At 38.7% G+C, this 20,874-nt stretch overlaps 1 protein-coding gene across 1 annotated transcript in view; it reads left to right on the plus strand.

Moving 5' to 3' along the window:
* Nucleotides 1–3,239: 3,239 nt before the first annotated feature.
* Nucleotides 3,240–20,874, plus strand: part of LOC580251 (sushi, von Willebrand factor type A, EGF and pentraxin domain-containing protein 1) — a 32,013-nt gene continuing 14,378 nt past the window's right edge. Inside the window, exons 1-22 of the mRNA XM_011664840.2 lie at nucleotides 3,240–3,420; nucleotides 3,836–4,063; nucleotides 4,513–4,701; nucleotides 5,909–6,109; nucleotides 7,409–7,544; nucleotides 7,780–7,898; nucleotides 8,439–8,630; nucleotides 9,217–9,408; nucleotides 9,948–10,148; nucleotides 10,799–11,041; nucleotides 11,697–11,885; nucleotides 12,235–12,441; nucleotides 12,862–13,110; nucleotides 13,919–14,164; nucleotides 14,570–14,770; nucleotides 15,213–15,803; nucleotides 16,336–16,497; nucleotides 16,987–17,148; nucleotides 18,116–18,277; nucleotides 18,753–18,965; nucleotides 19,341–19,685; nucleotides 20,199–20,564. Coding sequence (XP_011663142.2) covers nucleotides 3,240–3,420; nucleotides 3,836–4,063; nucleotides 4,513–4,701; nucleotides 5,909–6,109; nucleotides 7,409–7,544; nucleotides 7,780–7,898; nucleotides 8,439–8,630; nucleotides 9,217–9,408; nucleotides 9,948–10,148; nucleotides 10,799–11,041; nucleotides 11,697–11,885; nucleotides 12,235–12,441; nucleotides 12,862–13,110; nucleotides 13,919–14,164; nucleotides 14,570–14,770; nucleotides 15,213–15,803; nucleotides 16,336–16,497; nucleotides 16,987–17,148; nucleotides 18,116–18,277; nucleotides 18,753–18,965; nucleotides 19,341–19,685; nucleotides 20,199–20,564 — 4,975 coding nt within the window. The remainder of the gene's footprint in view (nucleotides 3,421–3,835; nucleotides 4,064–4,512; nucleotides 4,702–5,908; nucleotides 6,110–7,408; nucleotides 7,545–7,779; nucleotides 7,899–8,438; nucleotides 8,631–9,216; nucleotides 9,409–9,947; nucleotides 10,149–10,798; nucleotides 11,042–11,696; nucleotides 11,886–12,234; nucleotides 12,442–12,861; nucleotides 13,111–13,918; nucleotides 14,165–14,569; nucleotides 14,771–15,212; nucleotides 15,804–16,335; nucleotides 16,498–16,986; nucleotides 17,149–18,115; nucleotides 18,278–18,752; nucleotides 18,966–19,340; nucleotides 19,686–20,198; nucleotides 20,565–20,874) is intronic.

A 20,874-nucleotide genomic window follows, 5' to 3' on the forward strand; every position in this document is an offset into this window, starting at 1 on the left:
TATAGCGTATAGTTGTCGAATATTGGCATGTTTGGCCCTTCATAGTCTCTTCGACTCTGAATAGCTAGCTCACTCACTCACTCAGCTCAGTCGAGCAGCCAGCGCAGCTGCACTGCACTACACACTGTATGCGTACGGCAGAGCTCTCGAAACTGAACGATGTTTTTCTCTGATTTTCTTGTGAAAACTTTCCTTTAATAAATGATAGTCAAAACTGAGTAAACATGGCCAGAATAATCACAAAATAAGCTTTGATTTCATACCTCCACTCACGAAAACTATATAAAAATCCCGGCAATAATGATGGAAATAGGTCTCTAAGTTTGGACGTGGATATGGGAAGACATCTGTTGCGCTGATCATGAAATAAGCTAATAAATATCAAATAAAGACTCAACTCGTTTAAATTTTAAATATCAGGTCTACATTTTAATTAAAATTTAAAAAATGGTAAAGATTACAACATCTAAAATATACAAAACAACACGGGGAAGAAAAAAAAAACACTTGAGACGGAGGCGGGATCGAACCCGTGCGTGCAAAAAGTGCAAGAGCTGCCGGCGAATCGAACGCAACCGGCGCCTCAGACCGCTCGTCCACTTCCGTTTCATGCTAAAGCATGAAATTCGTGACGGATATATAGGACGTGCGGACGCATCGACGACGTCGACGACGACCGGGACGTCGCACCGGGCCGGGACGTGGCCAATTCTGTAGATTGAAACCCCGTCCGTCCGCGGGACCGCCCGGCGGCGCCCGGGGGCGGGCGGGAGGGGAGATTTGGGCGCCGTAAAATGGAGCCCGGATACCCCCCTCGACGCCTTAGCGTATTATTATATGGACTAGCAGGACCCGCGGAAATCCGCGGGATTCTAGAGGGGGGCGGGGGGTGTAAATAGATATATAGAGACTGTCTAAATTAAAACCACCAAGAACTTTATTTGCCATTCAGGTCATTAAAAAAATATACATGTTTAGCGTCCCCGCCCGCTTTTTTTAAAAATATTTTATTTTTTTATTTTTTTTATTTTTGAAAGAAAAAAAACAGCGTTCCCGCCTGCTTCCTTTTTGGGGGCCGCCTCCTTTTTTTTTTTTTAATTTATTTATTTTCTTTTTTATTTATTTATTTTTTTTGAAAGAAAAAAAACATGAAAAGCACTGCTAAAATGTATTTCTGATTTTAAAAAAGAAAAAAAAAAATTGTCGGCCGCCATCTTGAAAAATAGGCTGAATGTCAGGGAAAATGTACGGAGCGGCCATTTTGAAAGAAAAAAAAAAGAAAAAAAGGGCCTCCTTCCCATTTTTCCAAAAAACAGGACGCTAAACATGTTTTTTTTTAAATTTGGCCTTATATAAAAAAAAAAAAACGATCCAACTATACAGGTAGTTATTCTTTAAGCCACTGGAACTGCGTAGAGTTCCGTAGTGTGGCGTACCGACTACGCAGAAATTAGGCTGCGTATTAATGGGAAAATAGTCCCTGCGTAGGTTATGCGTAGGCTGGCGTACAGGTTTGCTTATGGTTGCTTACTGTGTGGAAAGCTTTTACTGCTTTGTCAATCTGGCGTAGGGTAGCGTACTGTTGCGTAGTCATGTAGCGTAGTGTTGCGTAAAAAGGCGTACTTTCTGCGTCAAGTTTCTACGCCGAAAGTACGCGAAAAAAATTAAACATGTTGAATTGTTTTTGTTCATCTTGCGTACCCCTTTCCGTCCCCCAGCATATAGTAACGTAGGCCAGTGTAGTTGGTACGCAACACTATGCAACTCTACCTTTTGACCCCACGCCAAATAAAGTATTGAAAATATGCTCATCTGACCCTAATTAAACGCCTAAACCCCCCGAGCTTTCGGGGGTTTATGGCCCCTTGAAACCCGTGGACCCCACGCCTACACTCAACTCGCTTCGATCTACCTGACCCCCCCCCCCCCCCACACTTTGAAAAATGTTTTGTGGGGTCTGCATGTAACATGTAAGATGCAGATTTTTTTTGTAACATGTAAGATGCAAAAAAAAATATTTTGCCCCCCCCCCAACGATCTTATGGCACTTCGGCCTGCCCGCTGTTGTGTAATTCACGTGTAGGCCTACTTCAATGAATGGATAGACATAAATAGTCGCATGGATGGATACATAATATAGCGTATAGTTGTCGAATATTGGCATGTTTGGCCCTTCATAGTCTCTTCGACTCTGAATAGCTAGCTCACTCACTCACTCAGCTCAGTCGAGCAGCCAGCGCAGCTAGCTGCACTGCACTACACACTGTATGCGTACGGCAGAGCTCTTGAAACTGAACGATGTTTTTCTCTGATTTTCTTGTGAAAACTTTCCTTTAATAAATGATAATCAAAACTGAGTAAACATGGCCAGAATAATCACAAAAAAAGCTTTGATTTCATACCTCCACTCACGAAAACTATATAAAAATCCCGGCAATAATGATGGAAATAGGTCTCTAAGTTTGGACGTGGATATGGGAAGACATCTGTTGCGCTGATTTTAGGCCTAGATATCATGAAATAAGCTAATAAATATCAAATAAAGACTCGACTCATTTAAAAAATGGTAAAGATTACAACATCTAAAATATACAAAACAAACACGGGGAAGAAAAAAAAAACTTGCGACGGAGGCGGGATCGAACCCGTGCGTGCAAAAAGTGCAAGAGCTGCCGGCGAATCGAACGCAACCGGCGCCTCAGACCGCTCGTCCACTTCCGTTTCATGCTAAAGCATGAAATTCGTGACGGATAAGTGGGACGTGCGGACGCATCGACGACGACCGGGACGTCGCACAGGGCCGGGACGTGGCCAATTCTGTAGATTGAAACCCCGTCCGTCCGCGGGACCGCCCGGCGGCGCCCGGGGGCGGGCGGGAGGGGAGATCTGGGCGCCGTAAAATGGACCCCGGATACCCCCCTCGACGCCTTAGCGTATTATTATATGGATATTATGTCTTGTTTACCCAGGGTAGCCTCATCAGTATTCATACTGTTCTCCCGGAGGGCCCTGCAATCATATTGTATACCCCGGCTTTATTGTAAACCTCATTGAGCACAGTATGTGACAAGTTTATATCGAAAATGATTTCAATATATTGAATGCAATAATATTTTTTGTAATGAGGAAAAAGAGGAATATGAAGCAAAAACATTAAGGTGAGCGCTAGAAAATAATGACAATAATGAGGAAGATCATGATAAGTACAATCATGTTTTGCCATTTACCCTGTTTTCATGATGATGTACACACAGGCATCAGACGCAGGCTTGATGATAGTTGCTCAGTTGGAGAGCATCGATTCGAACCCTATTGGATCCAAACCAACCACCCTCACAGAAGGAGATCACTCTCTGGTCTATAGAGCAACAGATGCTGCAGGCAACACTGATACATGCTCTTTTGACCTCCAGGTCAAAGGTGAAAGTTCAGTAATCAATATTTTGTAACAGTAGATATAATATAAACTCATTCTATAGAGTGTATTAGAAAAGTTAGAAATATATAGTTACCACTCCCTCCATTTCTAATGATGTGTTGAGAAAGCTGATGGGAATGTGTAGTTAAAATAATAATAATATAGTGAACATATATAATGTGCCGTGTCTATCAGCTAAATCAAAAGTCAACCTTTGAATTAATTTGACCCGAATAAAAGCAGGAAATTTATTAGAACTTGTTTATTAAGGTCACCCATGTGATATCTTATTTGAAGGAATTCAATGACAAGATTATTAAGAAGTATTCTCAGACTCCATAATTAGTGGTTCACTTGAAAATATTTTAGTTCACGAAATGACTTTGTAACTCTTCATTGTTTATTTGTATTTTCCAGTGGTAAGATGCCCGCCTATTTATGCTCCATCGAAAGGTCATGTTACTCTACTCCTGGGTCAGGGGTCATGTGAGGGTGGAGCTGTGTTGGGGTCAACATGCCAAGTGACCTGTAGCCTTGGTTACGACCTCCCAGACAAAATGGAGCATGTGGAGTTGATATGTGGGCAGAGTGGAGGAGGAAGTAATACAGTTGGAGCATGGAATGAGAATGTGCCGATTTGTCAAGGTATGTGAGTTTCTTTGCCTGATTAGCTAAAAACAGCCAGTTTGGAGATAAAGATACATTATGCGCATGAGCAGGCAAAATTGCAAAATATCATTGAACAAATACTGGATATGTTCTCACAGAAGTTTTGCATTCATTATTTTTTATGAAATTGGGTAATTACTATTTGTTTAATGAATGAATACTGCATTGCTTGATAGGTTAAAGTATTCTCAAAATGGGAAACAAAGTATTCATGAAGTCTGGAATGTTAATGCCCCAAAATTTAAAATTGACTAATTTCCACAATTGTTATGGGTTTCAAATCAAAGTGTGCTGCTCACGAGAACACTAAAGATGCAGAAATATTGTTTTATATTATTTGTGTCAAAATGATAATCATATTTTCCTTGCCTAGCGCTTAAACAGAAAATACATGACCTCACTGTTTAACAAATCTCTTTTTGAAGTGGCAAGATGTGAAATCCAACCCTCTGCCAACAGCTCTGTACGAGGCTGCCCTTTTGAAGATGCATCATACGGAGATCAGTGTGAGTTTGCTTGCGATGATGGATACTTGACAGAACAGGGGCTTAAGAGAGCGACTCGTACCTGCACTGCAGATGGAATATTCTCAGGAGAGGATCTTGTTTGTAATGGTTGGTTACCTTGCTTATAATAGTTAACTACCTTGTTTATAATAGTTAAGTACCTTGTTATGGTTATTTACCTTGTTTGTAATGGTTAGTTACCTTGCTTATAGTGGTTAATCACCTTGCTTATAATGGTTAATTACCTTGTTTATAATGGTTAATTACCTTGTTTGTAATGGTTATTTACCTTGTTTATAATGGTTAATTACCTTGTTTGTAATGGTTAATTACCTTGTTTATAATGGTTATTTACCTTGCTTATAGTGGTTATTTACCTTGTTTATAATGGTAAGTTACCTTGTGTGTAATGGTTAATTACCTTGTTTGTAATGGTTAATTACCTTGTTTATAATGGTTAATTACCTTGTTTATAATGGTTAATTACCTTGTTTTTAATGGTTATTTACCTTGTTTATAATGGTTAATTACCTTGTTTGTAATGGTTAGTTACCTTGTTTGTAATGGATAATTACCTTGTTTGTAACGGTTAATATTACCTTGTTGTTAAAAGTTCTCATTAGATTCCTTAGGGCAACAAGGACAATGAAGATGATAAATCTATCTATAAAATCTTGTCTAACGTTACCTTTAAGTTCTTCTGTATGTCGACAAACCCTCTTCTACTGACAACAATAGATGCGAGTATAAATGTTTCCCTCTTAAGCTTCCAATGTCAGCATCTGTGTCCTGTCCAACTGGTGTAAGTCTGAGCCATGGTGCTGTATCTCCAGTACGGTGTACCCTGTCACCTCGAAGAGTACAGTACGGCTCATCCTGCAATTTCCTCTGGAACATTGGCTTCCTCTTCCCCTCTGAATCTTCCCTTGTCAGCTTCTGTAAACTGTCCATGTAGGTTTTAGGCTGAACCAAAGCAACACATCACCAGCATAGTATACCCATGGTTGTGCCATGGTACCGTATGGTAACTCTTCCATCTTTTCCTGCAAGAATGGTTTTCTCTTCTGCTTAATAGTTTATGAATCTAGATTTGTTTTCTTTATCTTCCTATGTCGGCTTCTGTGAGCAGTCAGTCTGGTTTCATCCTAATAATATAGCCATGGTACCGTATGACTAGCAGAGCATACCAATAATGGTGCCAGCCAGGGCACTTTGTGGCATATCCTGCGACTTCATTGTCTACTGTCAATTTCTCTTTGTTTACAACAACAGTTATGAATCTAAAAGTCTTTTCCTCTATCTCTTCATACTTCAGCTTCTGTGAGCTGTCTGTCCGGTTTCAGACTGGACCATGGTACTGTATCACCAGCAGAGTGTACCAATTCGGACTCCAGGATTCCTTATGACACTCCCTGCAATTTTCTATGCAACAATGGTTTCCTGCAGCATGGTTCTTTTGCCAAAACCTGTACAGCAGATGGCACCTGGAGTGACAACAGGATTGTCTACTGTGAAGGTAAGTATATTTTAACGGAAACAAAATATACCAAGTTTCATTAAAGAATCAGAATACTGATATTATTTCTTCCTGGTGATTAATATGATTTTGATATCAGTGATCCTGTCGGTTCTAAAAAAATTGCTTGAGCAAAAATTACTTTGCAGTCAATTCCCTACACTAACTATATGCAGAACTTTAATCCAACCCTTTCTCTAATCTTATAACTTATCATAAACCCTCATCTTAGGCTTATATCTTTTACAAAATGATACAGGGAAAAGGGGAACTTGAACAAGGTCACCAGGAATTCTTCTAATAAAATTAAGAGTAATTAAGGCTTTTTTTAGTGAGACACTCCCTTTAATTATTTACTTGAAAAGACTTTTCTGTTGGGCAACTAGAAAGCAAATGCTGTTAGAATCAGGAAAATAAATGGACACATGCTTCAACATAATTGTGCAATAGAAAGAAAAGATCTGAACTTGCAAATAATTTGAAAGTGCTTGGATAAAATATGTTCAATGATGTGAAACATCTCAAAAATGAGAAACACGTTAAAGGGTGGTTAGAACAATAGGTTCACAAATCTTCTGTAGATCCTCAGTAGACCAATGTCGATTAGCAGTGCTTAATGTACCTCTGTGGGAACACATTCAATGGGAATTTTGATAAAAGGGTTCAGAAAGGACCATTGAACAATAAATTGAAATATTTAGCAATTGAGCAGTGTATATATTGTTCCGTTTACAATGTAACAATAATTTTCAGAATGTTATGATGTTTGTGATGATATACATTTGCTATTATTGTATTATGTATTTCTTCTTGTATTATGTCCATGTACAATGACTGTGAAACCAGTGTAAAAAAGTTTTCCTGAAAGGGACAATAAATCTCAATTCAATTTTATCTCAAGAAGTGTGTTCACATCAGGTATAGATCAAGCCACTTTGACAAACCATGATCAAAGTATATCACTGTGAATGTTGACAGGGGGCTCAATCACACAGGTGTTTAAAGCCCATCTGTACTAGTTTACAGGAGGGATAAGACCACCCTGCAAGGTAACTGACAGGTGGTTATCTCATCAAATCAGCTATCACTTAACATAAGAAAAAGAGGATCATGGGGGACCAATGGTCACCGATTAGGCATTGTTTGCTATATAGAGGGCGCAAGTAGCTATACGGAGTGCAATGGGCCTTTAAATGCATTCAATATGACATATAAATAGGTCAATGAGATAAATATTTTATGTACCGAGCTTCATTCCCACAGCGTTTCATTTCAATTGTATGTTCATATCTTACTCAGATCATCAGGAGCCCACGTTTGATGAACCCTGCCCGAGGTATATCAATGTCAACGCTGACAGAGGAGCACTCAATACCACCGTGGATTTTGTGATTCCTAGCGCTTCAGATAACTCAGGGAATGTCACGGTAAAAAGGTAAGTCGTAATTATATCAACAAGATATGTGACTCGTTTATCTCAAAGCCACCTATAATTTTCTACAGGTCACGGGTTTGGTTAATGTATTTGATGAAATAAAATCAGCCTTTCTCCATTTTATCCACTTGTGAGTGACTCTTAGTGGTTTCTAGACAACAGTCTGATGTGTTAACCCTCAAGCCTTTGAATGATTTGTAGAGTTTAATCTAAATTTATTTTATTTTGTATACAGAATCGCTGGTCTGCCTGGACCCAATGCAACCTTTTTGGAAGGCACTACAACGACTTCCTACGTTGCTTCTGACCCTAGTGGCAATGCAGGCCGCTGTCAGATAGATATTCATGTTAATGGTGAGAAAACAGATCTTCCTGCAGTTCACCATTATGTGTGATTTATTATTCAATAAGTCAGTTTGCTTGTTTATCTATTTGAACACACATATTCTTTAAGCAAGCTCTTATTTGCAATACAAACATACATGTAAAAGACACATCATAAAGAAAATACATACCTATATGATTGACATAAAAACAAAAAAAGGAGAAGAAAATTTGTCAAATGAAACCGTAAGGTGTTGCAGAAATCAAGGTGGTGCAGAAAGGCCCACATACTTTAATGTTTCTACTTAAGTCAGACCTGCTTTAGTAACCACCTGTCTACAATCACCATATTTTTTTTCCCTTGAAAATGTTTTTTCATTGAAATATGTTCTAAAGGAACCTGTCTACAAAGACGACTTTTGTGTTTCCCTTGGGTGGTTGCTATAGACAGGTTTGACTATATATTTTGCAATTCTTAGGAGGAGAGACCCTAGTAGGAAGCACATAGTTATCTGTTGTATAAGTTAACACACACTTTAATTGCAATTTATCTTTCTGATGCTTATCCAGTTTTCCGGTGTCGAAGACCTCAAGCACCATCCAGGGGCTCCCTTGTCAACTGCACAGACCCTATATATGGCTCAGAGTGTTCTTACACATGTAACCAGGGCTATGAGCTTGTTGGTCCATCCATACGCACCTGTGAACTGACTCAAGGCCAAGCTCCTGCATCATGGGACGGAGAACAGCCCTCATGTAGACGTAAGAAGCAGGGGAATCTATGAATTAATATAAAAATGAGGATGACAATGACAACGATAATGACATTGATACTAACATCTCAGCTACAATGTCTTTTAAGGAAAACCTATAACATGGTATACTTGAAAGATATATTATTATGTAATATCAATGAATAGTGATGTTTTCTATTATTTGAAATGGCTATCCCAATCTATTGGTAGACCCAATCAGAAAGAATAGTAACCCTTACATACTCTAATTTCTAAATATATACATGTAGAAACGATGAAATAAGAAGAAAAATCTTAAAGCCTCACTGCACTACTTGTAGCTACTTGCACCCTCTATATAGCAAACGATGCCTAATCGGTGCACGTTGGTCCCCCATGATCTCCTTTTCCTTATGTTAATTGAGAGCTGATTTGATGAGATAACCATCTGTCGGTGACCTTGCAGGAATGTCTAATCCCACCTAGCCAAACTAGTGCAGATGGGCTTTAAGGGAATATCAGGTGTTCAAACCATGAGTTACAAACTTCTTCATTGATTCGTGTTACCAGTATAACTATTCAACCTTAGAATTCCATGTATTTTGCTCCTTCAGCCCGTACCTGCCCATCCCTTGCGACCCCACCTTTAGCAGTCAGGTCAGGGTGCCACCAGGAGCCACCTGCAGAAGAGACCTTCGGAACCCTCTGTACCTTCTACTGTCCCTATGGCTTCAGAGGGGTTGGTGATCATCAGAAGCGTTGCCAAGCTGACGGGACCTGGAGTGGCTCTGACTTCACTTGTCAAGGTAATTTTGTTTGTCTTCTTCAGTTTTATTACAGGTAATATTTGCATATTTCACATACCACATTATACATAAATAATCTCAAAGTTGAAGATAAGATAATCATCAAGGGGTACTATGATGATCATTTGCAATGCACAATATAACATCTGGGTACTATTATTGTTTAAGAGGAAGGACAAATGTTAGGCTTTCAATGGGAGGCTTCCTGGGTGCAATATCAATTAGTAAAGAAATCTTGTCTTGCACCCAGTAAATACTGATCGCGTGTTTGCTCTTGCTATTAAGAACAATTCACAAAACCACCATCTACAGTCAGATAATGACTATAGATCAAGACCAAAGAGATTGCCAAGTACCCATTTGAAGAAAAAAAATACTCAGCGTGGTAACCAAATGGAGTCGTGTACATAAATGGAAAGGGTATAAGAATGTTGCTATCAGCCTCCAGACTGAAATGGGATACATACATAGATACATGAATAGATTTTTTTTTAAAGATAATGTACCTATTTAAAAATTGACAATTTGTTTCTGTACAGCCGTTGCCTGTGCTCCACTGGGAGTGGTGAATGGAGCCACCATCACACCTGCTGACTGCCAGACAGACCCCACGTTTGGAGAGACATGTCTGCTTCGATGTAACACACCTGGGTTCCAGATCCAGCCAAGGATTCTGAGCGATACGGTTTGCCTAGGAACTGGGTTCTGGTCCAGGAACATCACCCAAGCATCATGTGTTGGTTAGTAGTCCCTGTTATCATATTCGATTTCTGGGCAACAGCAATTTTGGATGGTTTACAGTGCTGTCATTCTTTGTTTTCTAGGCCTTTTTGACTACGAGGACTTTAATAAAGGGGGAAAACAGATCAATTTCATTTCTAAATTATCAATTTTGTTGAAATCCGAATAGAGTTTACCCGAGAATCTCTACCTAAACAAGTTAGTTTCAGTTCATTGTTTCATAATGCACATATATTTAAAATATTTCACATACCTTTAACATTTAGTTGCAATGATTTCACAAAGTAAATGGTACAAAGAAACAGGGATTCTATTAACAGACAAAAACAGAAAGTGAGTAGTAGTATGCATTTAATTAAAAACTGAATTAAAAAGAAAAGTGAATGAAATAATGAGGAGACTGCAAATGGATTGTATTTGACACAAAATTGTGGGTCACTTGAAAGGCTCTGTGGTTATAGGAATGTTTACGAATAGGGCATTGGATCTGATAGATCTGTAGAAGAACCATTGTCAGTATTTTAGATCTAAGAAATCGGAAACATAATGTGAATAATCTCATGATATATTGTTAAGGTAATTATTCTACTGTAAAGGCTCGAAGGGTAAGAATTTATTCTTGGACTTGGACTACATTTCTTCTTTCCAGATATTGAAGAGCCTGTGTTCACAGCCTGCCCGAATGACTTCATTGTCTATACCCCTGAAGGAGAACTGCTTACTGATATCACCTGGGATGTACAGGCCACTGATAACGATCCCACCGCTGCCACCAGTATTGTGTGTGACCTGGAGCAAGGAGTGATGCCTGAAGGGGACTATGCTGTAGAATGTACTGCATCGGATCCCAAAGGCAATACACAGACCTGCTTCTTTGAGATCACTGTGAGAGGTTAGTAGATGTAAGAATTTTTTGAGAGCTGGGGGTGTTTTATAAAGATCCTAACTCTAAGTTGGACTTCTAAATTCATAGCTGCTAACGGCTTTCCATAATTGTTAAGTCCAACTTAGGATCTTCGTGAAACACCCCCAGTTATAATTATGGTTGGCTCAGTAGTGCACTATCTAGTGGCAGCTGGTGATTTTCATGTCTATTCGCCAACTTCTTTGTTTCATTTCTATGGTATCCTATAGAGGAGATAACAATGTTCTTGTTTCTATTTTAATTATACAACATAGATTTAATACTGAATGCAGTAGCATGTAAACTTTGATCGGAGATCCATCAGGGAGAGTAGTATTTAAATTCATGAGGCTACCCTTTTACTTAGAAGGAGGCGCGATAGCTCAGTCGGTAGAGGAGTGGTCTCGTAATCTGATGACCCGGGTTCAAACCAAAGCGATGCGCTAGTGCCCTTTGGTGAGGCATTGATCCTCATTACCAGGTCCCTCGGAGAGGACCTAAAGCCGTCGGCCGTCTGGTTGCTTACTTACAAGCATTTATGCTTTGTTAGCAGTCAGGTAAAATAACCATCACCATTTTTTGAAACTTGAATCCTAAATCCGTCTTCACAATTATTTTCCTCTTATATTGATTTCATTTTTAGTGAGAAGATGTCAGCCTCTCTACCCGCCCGTGTTTGGTAATGTCGTTGGATCATGTGACAACGTATGGGGAAGCGAGTGTGAAGTGGAATGTGCTACTGGATACTTCCTCGTTGGTCCGAGCCTAACTCATTGTAACTACACAGGGCAACGCATGCACTGGCAGAGAGAAACAACACCCTTTTGTGATAGTAAGTGTTAATTTTCATTAGAGGAGGGAGGAAGGGAAATACAGCAACCTATGATCTTGCATGTTTGTTAAATCGCTGTCTCATCTGTTTTCTTTTCTGTAAAATGTGCATGCTTTAGTTGTGATGTAGAAGTTTGGACTTTGTAGAGCAGTGTGCATCACCTATTAGATTTTGTGACCTTACTCTATTTAATGGATTAAGCAGAAGTTGCCAGAATAAAATTCCCTTTCCTAAAGCTCATATCTATGGATTTTTTTTCTCTCTCTCTTTGTATCTTTTTTATGATTTTTTTTTGTATTAAATTTGTTTACCCCTATTTTTGGTTTAAATCTTCCTTTTTGCATACCAGTTGTTGGATGTGACCCCCTGGATCTTCCACTGAACATCAATGTGTACCCTGCCACATGCACCAGTATGGAGAAGCTCTACTACGGGACAGAATGCACCTTCTTCTGCCACAATGGACTTACTTTAGAGGGCGCTGTACACTCAGTCTCCTGTGCCGCAGATGGAGAGTGGGACTTAGATGCTGGTGCAATCGATGTGACATGCGTTGGTATGGACGATGAAATGATGCAGTGATCCACACTGTTTGAAACAGAATCAGTTGCTTCAACAAAAGTCAAATCAAAATTAAATTATAATCAAATCTAAAGTTAAATTTGCGATTGATGTGACATGCATTAGTAGAGAGCAAACATTTTAAGTAACCTGTCATGTATGTATATGACAACAAAGCTGTCAAACATTTTTGTAAAATCATTCCAACTGTATATCAAGATTTGCTTACTCTTGATATACACGCGTAGATTGATAATGATAAATCTCAGTATTGAAATTCTTTTATTCAAAATGTTTACCTCCCTGACAAACCCTCTCGACATGGCTGTGAAAATATCTCTACAGATCTCGACACAGATATGCTGTATCTGAATATCCGTTGAACAAATCTATTTTGCTCTATGTTCTCTTGTAGATGAAGTAGCTCCAACGTTGACATTCTGCCCTGGCCCCATATCAATAATCCGTACTGAAGTCTGGGGTGTAGAAGTGACCTTTGACCTACCCAGAGCTCAGGATAATGCCGATGGAGTCCTCTCTGTGACCACCTTGCCTGAAAATCTGATCTCCCCCTTTAACTTCACAGAGGATGCTGTGGCTAGCTATACGTTTTCAGATTCAGCTGGCAACTCTGTGACATGCTCTTTCTCTGTCTATGTGCAAGGTAATGAAGGCATATGTTAATGCGGACAACATTAGAGATAATAATTACAATAGTATATTTGTAAAGCGCTTAGAGACATTGTATTAAGCGCTATATAAAAACTAAATATTATTATTATTATTATTATTGATGTAAACCACTTCGAAATGTAGTTTTAAGGGCTGTATTAATGTGACTATTATGATTGAAGATGTGTATGGTATATTGATGTGTCAAATTTATCTTGATAACTTATAAAGATAGTTCTTCTTAGAATACATCAATTCTAGCCAGTTTTCTTTGTTTTCTGACTTATGTATATTATTTGTTTGTTCAGCATTAACTAGTTCGATTTAGATCAAATTATTATACACAGAATCAGATCCAAGGAAACTCTAGAATTGGGATCAAAGACAACTCCTAAACTCACATTTAGGTTTTGTAATAGGTTATTCATTGTTTCAATTCTCAAATTTAAGTCACATTTGATTTTGATGTAGCTCCATTCAAATATGTTAAGATTTGCTTTAATTCGGTTCTATGTTTCTTTGATGTGTCATATTTCTTTCTGTTCTGTTTTTGACGTGGAGCTTACCATAGTGTTTTCCTGTTTTGTGTTGTTTCAAATAGTTCAGTTAAGATTAAAATATTTAATGGAAATTAATTTCTATTTAGTTCTGTTTAGTTCAGTCTATTTCAATTTTTTATTTGGTCAGTTTAGCTCATTTCAGTTAATTTTAAGTTATGTATGTACATGTCAGTTGTCATCCAGGTTCTCTGCTGTGGATGGAACAGATAATGTATTATTGCACTGACTCTTGTACTCTAGATGAAATACCTCCTGTAGTAGTCTTCTGCCCTGCTGACATCCATGTCAACACCAGTGAGGTCTTGACCGAAGTCACCTGGGAAATACCAGTCTTTGAGGAAGTTACTGGTGATGACCTCCTCATCACCAGTAACCATGACAACCATATGGCAACATTCCCATGGGGAGAACATGTTGTCAGCTATCTAGCCTCAAATACAGACAACGGAAAAACGGTTGGATGTGACTTTTCTGTATCAGTTGCACGTAAGTTGTAGAAATTAGCACTTTTTCTTTCATGTTTATATATTGATAGGAAGTATCAAGATGATATGTTTGTAAATATTATTTCTTGAAGATGTGATCTTAAGTCTCCTGCATAAGTTTGCTCTGCAGCTGTTTCCCCTGAACATATTGAATTTTGTTTTAAAGAAATTGTTGGCGTGCACCCAGTAAAATAGAGATCGCATGCTCGATCTTGTAATTAAAAACAAGTCAGATAAAATCTTGGAACCAGAGGGATTTAAACCTGCCATCTATATACTAGCCTGTCAGCACAGTCGAAATGAACAAGAAGGCTATTAAACATTAACAAATATTAAATGTTGCCATGATTCATTTAAACATTGCGCTGTATGAAAACAAAGTTATAACTTCTTCATTATTTTTCAGCTGTTACTTGCAATGAGCTGAGAGCGCCTGGGAACGGAGCATTGTCCTGTGACCAATGGGCGTATGGACGATTCTGCAGCATTTTCTGCAGTGACGACTATGACATCCCAAGGCTTCGGTCATCCCGGCAGCCCCCTGAACATTATGTTTGTGGAGGGAGCGGCCTCTGGAGCCCTCATGCCTATGTACCAGATTGCTCAGGTAAAACAAAAGATGGTATTCGTAAGAAAAATTCTTTTTAGTTGATGCATGCATGCATCTTGTAGTTCTTGGAATGGATAAATGCAGCTGAATGGACATAATGGTTTAGAGTTGCTTCAGCCCTTTTAACTGTGTTTCTTAAATTTATCCTATTAACAGCAGTTCTTTAATGTTGAAACTACTCTCCTTGAACATTTGATTTTTGACATTCTTTATGTTTTGTTTTACAATCTTCACTGTTGAATAAGAAACCCGAGAAAAGTGAGAGTTCTACCTTGGAGACTCTTGTATACCAAATACAATGTACCAAGAATAAAGTAGGGTAGATTTTTTCGCCATAGGATGAAATAAATGATTTGGCTATAGACATAGTTGAATGTTTTTATTCATTTCATTACATTTTTTCATAATGATTAAATATTTGTGCTTTCATTCTTAAAAGCTATCAAGAGGCCAGGCCAGTGCAACCTTCCAAATGAGCTTCTATACTTCTCTGGAGCGTGTGGCACGCAGGACAACCTGAACCAAATTGCAAATGCCTTCTTGGGAGTCCTTCGGGGAACTGACTTCAGCGGTGTCTGCACCCAGTCTGACCAGTGCACTGCTAATAATGTCAAGGTCACATGTGGACCAAACCTTGAGGTCAGACGAAGAGGCCGTAGAGAGATTCCTCAAAGGAGACTCTTTAGAAGCAAGGGGAAAGTGGATTCTGCATTGCAGACGGAGGAGCAGGCAGAACACCGCCTGAAGCGACAGGCTGACAGTCCTTTCCTGGTGTCCATTGAATGGGACTTTGTGGTAAACATCGATCAAGACCCAAGCCTGGCTAACTTTGACGCTGCCAGAGCTGCTGAGGACATCATGGTGTCCATGAACGATATCCTTTACGATCAGATCATAGAAGGAACCTTTCCTGATTTCACAGATGTTTCTGGAGCCAACATCACCCTGGACGAGGAGTCACTGACATACGACTATGCAGAGGTCATATGCGATGATGGATTCACAGCGGACAATCAAGATCTACAGTGTGGTATGATGCAGAAATAGTTTTAAAAATCCATTCGTTTTTATTATGTTTAACTAGTTTAAACTGTGTGAAATAAGCAAAATATCAACAGAGTAGTGAAATATTAGCAATGTACTGACAGAGAATAGTCACATGAAGACATTTAGGCCTATACAACTATTATTTATTTCTTTTAATTTGTTATAATTTTTATACATTTTTTGAGAATATCTGTGAGAACATTTTTTACAGCTTTTTAAAGTTTGATCTCTATTTTTCATTATTTCTAAATCAATATTCATGACACGATGATCAAAACCCCCAATAAGTTGCAAGAGTGACTACTGGTCATTAACCTTGTTGTACCTCCTTGAATTGGCCTAATCCATCTCGGCGTAGGAAGAAATTACTTGAATGCTTGCGCGCCTTATCAAAGCAGCTCGTCTAAAGCTGGGGTAATAATATGATTGCAGGGCCCTCAGGGAGAACATTATTAATACTGATGATGCCACCCTGGGTAATAAGACCTATTATTAGTATTGTTATTATCTTCCAGTTCCTTGTATCGTGGGGACCTTCTATGACAACGTGACCCAGGTTTGCCAGGCCTGTCCCAGGGGAACCTACCAAGACTCTGAAGCACAGACAGCGTGTACCCCATGTGAAGAGGGCAAGTGGACAGAGGAAGAAGGGTCAACCAATGCTACACAGTGTTTAGGTAAGCAGTCAGCTGTTGAAGCATTTCAAGACATATTCAGTCAAAGCTTTTACAATGGTCATCAGGAGCCGATCCAAGATTATTTGGCCGGAAGAGTAGAAAAGGGGAGAGGGGGGATCAAGACCACAAAAAAAAAAAATATTTAAAAGGTTACCACATTTTTAGGCTCACTGGGTAGTTTAGATGTCAGCAGTTTGGAGTCAGAAAGGCATGGATTCAAGCATGCTCTAGAACAATGCTAGCACCATTCTGCCTCAAAACAGATTATATGTCAGAATGGGTTTTGCTGGGGAGATGGCACCCAATTACCCATTAAGCCCACCACTTGCCACCTCTATCTTCAGTGACTTCTTTGACTACCTTGTTTCTTCCCCAAGAAAAAAAAGTTTGTTATGCGACTTGTCTTGAATTGCGAATAACTTTTTTGCTTATATGTTTTAATTGGTTTAATTCCTCACTAATTATCATAACCTGTTGATTATTTTTCAGATGTCTGTGATGCGGGCCATTTCTCATCCACTGGCGTAGCCCCATGTCAGCCGTGTCCTATTGGATCTTACCAGTCTCTCCCTCTGAGCACTACGTGCCTTCAGTGCCCTAACGGAACCACCACATTGGCTTCTGGTTGCATTGAAATGCAACAATGTATGGGTAAGTCAAAAGGAAGGAAACTTTAGTAAATTTTAGTGTCTTTTATAATAAGTTATTGTTACCCTAAACTATCTACTATTGATTCATTTTACTCTGTATCTACTTGGTTTCTGTTTTGCTCTTGTTGTTTCTTCTCTCTCTTTCGGGGCAATTCCAGGCAAACATTTGCTTTTCTTTGGGTCCCTTCTATATTCCATACTGTATTTTGTATCATTTTTATATATTTTCATGGTGATTGCTAAATAAAATGTCTTAAAATCTTGAATCTTGAAATTTGTAAGTAACAAATGTGAATACTTTTAAATATTCATATGATTCTTTTGCCTTTAGTTTTGTTAAAAGTATAATGATATATTTCGGTATGCATACTTGCTTGGAAAATTACAGTTAGGCAATAATTTTCTTCATAACTTTCTCAGTGTATAAGGTAAAAATGTATGATGAAGATTGAGATAACATTTGATCTTATTATTTAATGCTAAGTTGAGAGAAAACAAACACAAAATGGGGAAATCTAATCAGTATTGTCAAGTTTGTACTTTGGGTGTAATGCTATTACAAATATAAAATATATGACGGATGTAAAACATGATGTATCATAATGTCCTTTTTTTGATAGGCCAGTTTCGTAATATAATTGAAAGCACCAATCTTTCTTTAATTGCATTGTTACAAATTATATTGTATTCACCTGATACCAATAATATTAGTTTCAATAGTCTGAATATGAATTGCATACATTAATTGTTGCTAGGTAGAACGAAAATTATGACTTGTCTTACCTAACAACACATAATGTATGCAATTCGCTATTCAATTTTGTTTATTATCATTCGTAACAGGTGAATAAAACAATTTGTAACGAGGCGCTTAACAAAGATCTGTGCTTAACATTTAATTACATTACAACATGGTATATTAACACTGATATGTGGTACTACATCATTTGTTATTCCCCTCCCAATAGAGCCATGCACACCCGGTGCCTTCTCCCTCTCTGGTGTTGATCCTTGCAATCCATGTCCATTGGGCTCCTATCAAAGTCGTGCGCAACAGACGTCATGTGACCTTTGCCCTGGACAACTCTCCACCAATAGCAGCGGAGCACAATCAGTGCAGGAGTGCACAGGTAACAATCCCAATATAATTGAACTCATATATGATTTGTTATTTATTGCATACAAAAATGTAATAACGAATTCCTCTTGTACTTGATGCCTTTGACATGTACATGTGTTGTAACAGCTGATTAATATGCTCAAGAAGTGTCGACCATTTCTTTGTAAATATGGAGTATTCCTTTATACACAACACATGATTTTCATGGTTACCATTGTACTAATACACAAAAAATAATGTCAGTGTTCTTCTGTTTTTACCTATGGGTAGATTTGTAAGCAATTATTAAAGAATGTATGTCTAAAATAGTGAGTGAACTAATTGTTCTATAATTGTTATATCGTATGCTTTGGTATACACTACGTGAACACATAATGATATGTAATTTTTTTCTTTAAGTGACTGTCTGGCTCCTATAATGTGTAAGACATGGTGAGTAGTAGAGATTATAATGTTTTTATATTCTAACTTCACTTCTTTCTTAGATATCAACGAATGTGCATCCGACCCCTGTCAGAATGGTGCGACCTGTGTTGACCTCACAGGCAGCTTTCAATGCATATGCGCTTCAGGCTTCAGTGGCAGAGACTGCGAGATTGATATTGATGATTGTGCCCTCTACCAGCCGTGTCTACATAATGGGACCTGTGTAGATCTTGTCAATAGTTATTCTTGTGTATGTCTTCCTGGATTTACAGGTGAGTAGAGCTCTTCTGGAACCGAGACGGTAGAAGTCATTGGCACATTCCTATTTGTCTTATTTGATAAGCTAATCAAAAAAATAGTGAACCTGTTTTCTGTATCTTTATCTTATTTGCTTAGTAAGCTGACAAAAGAGTAAAGACTCCTGTATGCTATGCATTAAGAATTGTGTGAGTATGCTACTGAGTGTTATGTGTTATGGTAGGAATTAGTCCTTGATAAATGAATTAGATAAGAGAGCAAGTCCGTCTAAGGATGGGGAGGAGGTCGTGTTATCTTCTGTTAATGTAGTTACACCACTGTGTAACAGTATGTACACTTATTGAATAGCTAGGCCACTTTATCATTATACATGTTCTTGTTTTGTTTAGGAGTGGAATGCGAAGTAGCTTTTGACCTCTGCCAGACCTTGCCATGTCAGAACAATGCAACCTGCATCAGCTCTGCGACACACTACGAATGTCAGTGTTTACCAGGATACCATGGTAATGACTGCGACATGGTGCTTAACCCATGCTCCCCAAATCCTTGCCTCAATGCTGCTACCTGCAGTGTGTTGGATGGGGAGGATGGTGGTGGTTACGAGTGTGATTGCGCTCCTGGATTCTCTGGGTTGAACTGCTCCAGAGATATCAACGAGTGCCACAGCCATCCCTGTCTGCATGGAGGGACTTGTCAGGATGTAGTCAATGGATTCCTTTGTTCTTGTAGCACTGGTTAGTAAACCTCTCAGAAATTCATTCACAGTACTTAAAGCCCCACTGCACTACTTATAGGTACTTGCGCCCTCTATACAGCAAACAATGCCTAATCGGTGACCATTGGTCATGATCCTCTTTTTCTTATGTTAATTGAGAGCTGATTTTATGAGATGACCACCTGTTCAGTGACCTTCCAGGGTGGTCTAATCCCCCTGGTAAAACTAGTACAGACGGCCTTTAAAGGCCAGATGTTGGAGCAATGATGAATATTGAAATATTTAGAGTGTGGTTGTGTTTATCATAGAGGTAGAGAAGTGGTTGCCATTATGATGGTAGAGTGTTTTTTTTCTTGTACAGTCAAATTTGCCTCGGCATACCATCACCTTTATATGAAGAACACTACTCTATTATGACTATGTTCATTTCCCATCAAAATCTGTTTCAAATTATATTGTCTGACCAAATGCAAATCAAATCAGATCACATGCAATATTTTTGATTCATTTTTTTTTATTTGCACTACCTCAGGGTATGAGGGTCCACAGTGTGAAGTGGATATTGACCTTTGCTCCAGTGACCCCTGCCTTAACAACGGATCCTGCTTTGACCTCGTCGACACGTTTGAATGCCTCTGCAAAGCTGGTTATGCAGGACAGCTCTGTGAGCGACAGAGAAACGCATGTGATGATGATCCCTGTCTCAATGGAGGATCGTGTCAGGCTGGGACAGGAGAGGGCGTTTCTCATATCTATACATGTGAATGTCAACCAGGGTTCATAGGTCGCGATTGTGAGGTCAATCGGGATGATTGTGCATCAAGTCCTTGCTCTAATGGAGCCACCTGTCTGGATGATGTGGATGGGTTTACCTGTACTTGTACTGAAGAGTTTACAGGTTTGTGAATCATTGCTGGTTACGAGTATTTCTTTACACAAACTGAATGACCTGTTATTAATCAAGTGTTACAAGAATACAGGGTTTACTATATCAGTGTTGAAATATTAAGGTAGTTACATGCATATGCCTATTGTTATTAAAGCTTTTTCTATTTCAGTAACTCTGCAAAATAACCTGAAGGAAGATTTTTTATTCAGGTATTCTTTAGACAATCGTTATAATAAAATTAATATAATTTCTGTATTAACAGACACCTTTGTTAGAATGTATCTTTTCAATTCAGTTGATTTATGGGTTTTAAAAATGC

The sequence above is a fragment of the Strongylocentrotus purpuratus genome, unplaced genomic scaffold, assembly GCF_000002235.5.
Source record: "Strongylocentrotus purpuratus isolate Spur 01 unplaced genomic scaffold, Spur_5.0 spur5_scaffold_19, whole genome shotgun sequence".
In the NCBI taxonomy this organism is placed as follows: Eukaryota; Metazoa; Echinodermata; class Echinoidea; order Camarodonta; family Strongylocentrotidae; genus Strongylocentrotus; species Strongylocentrotus purpuratus.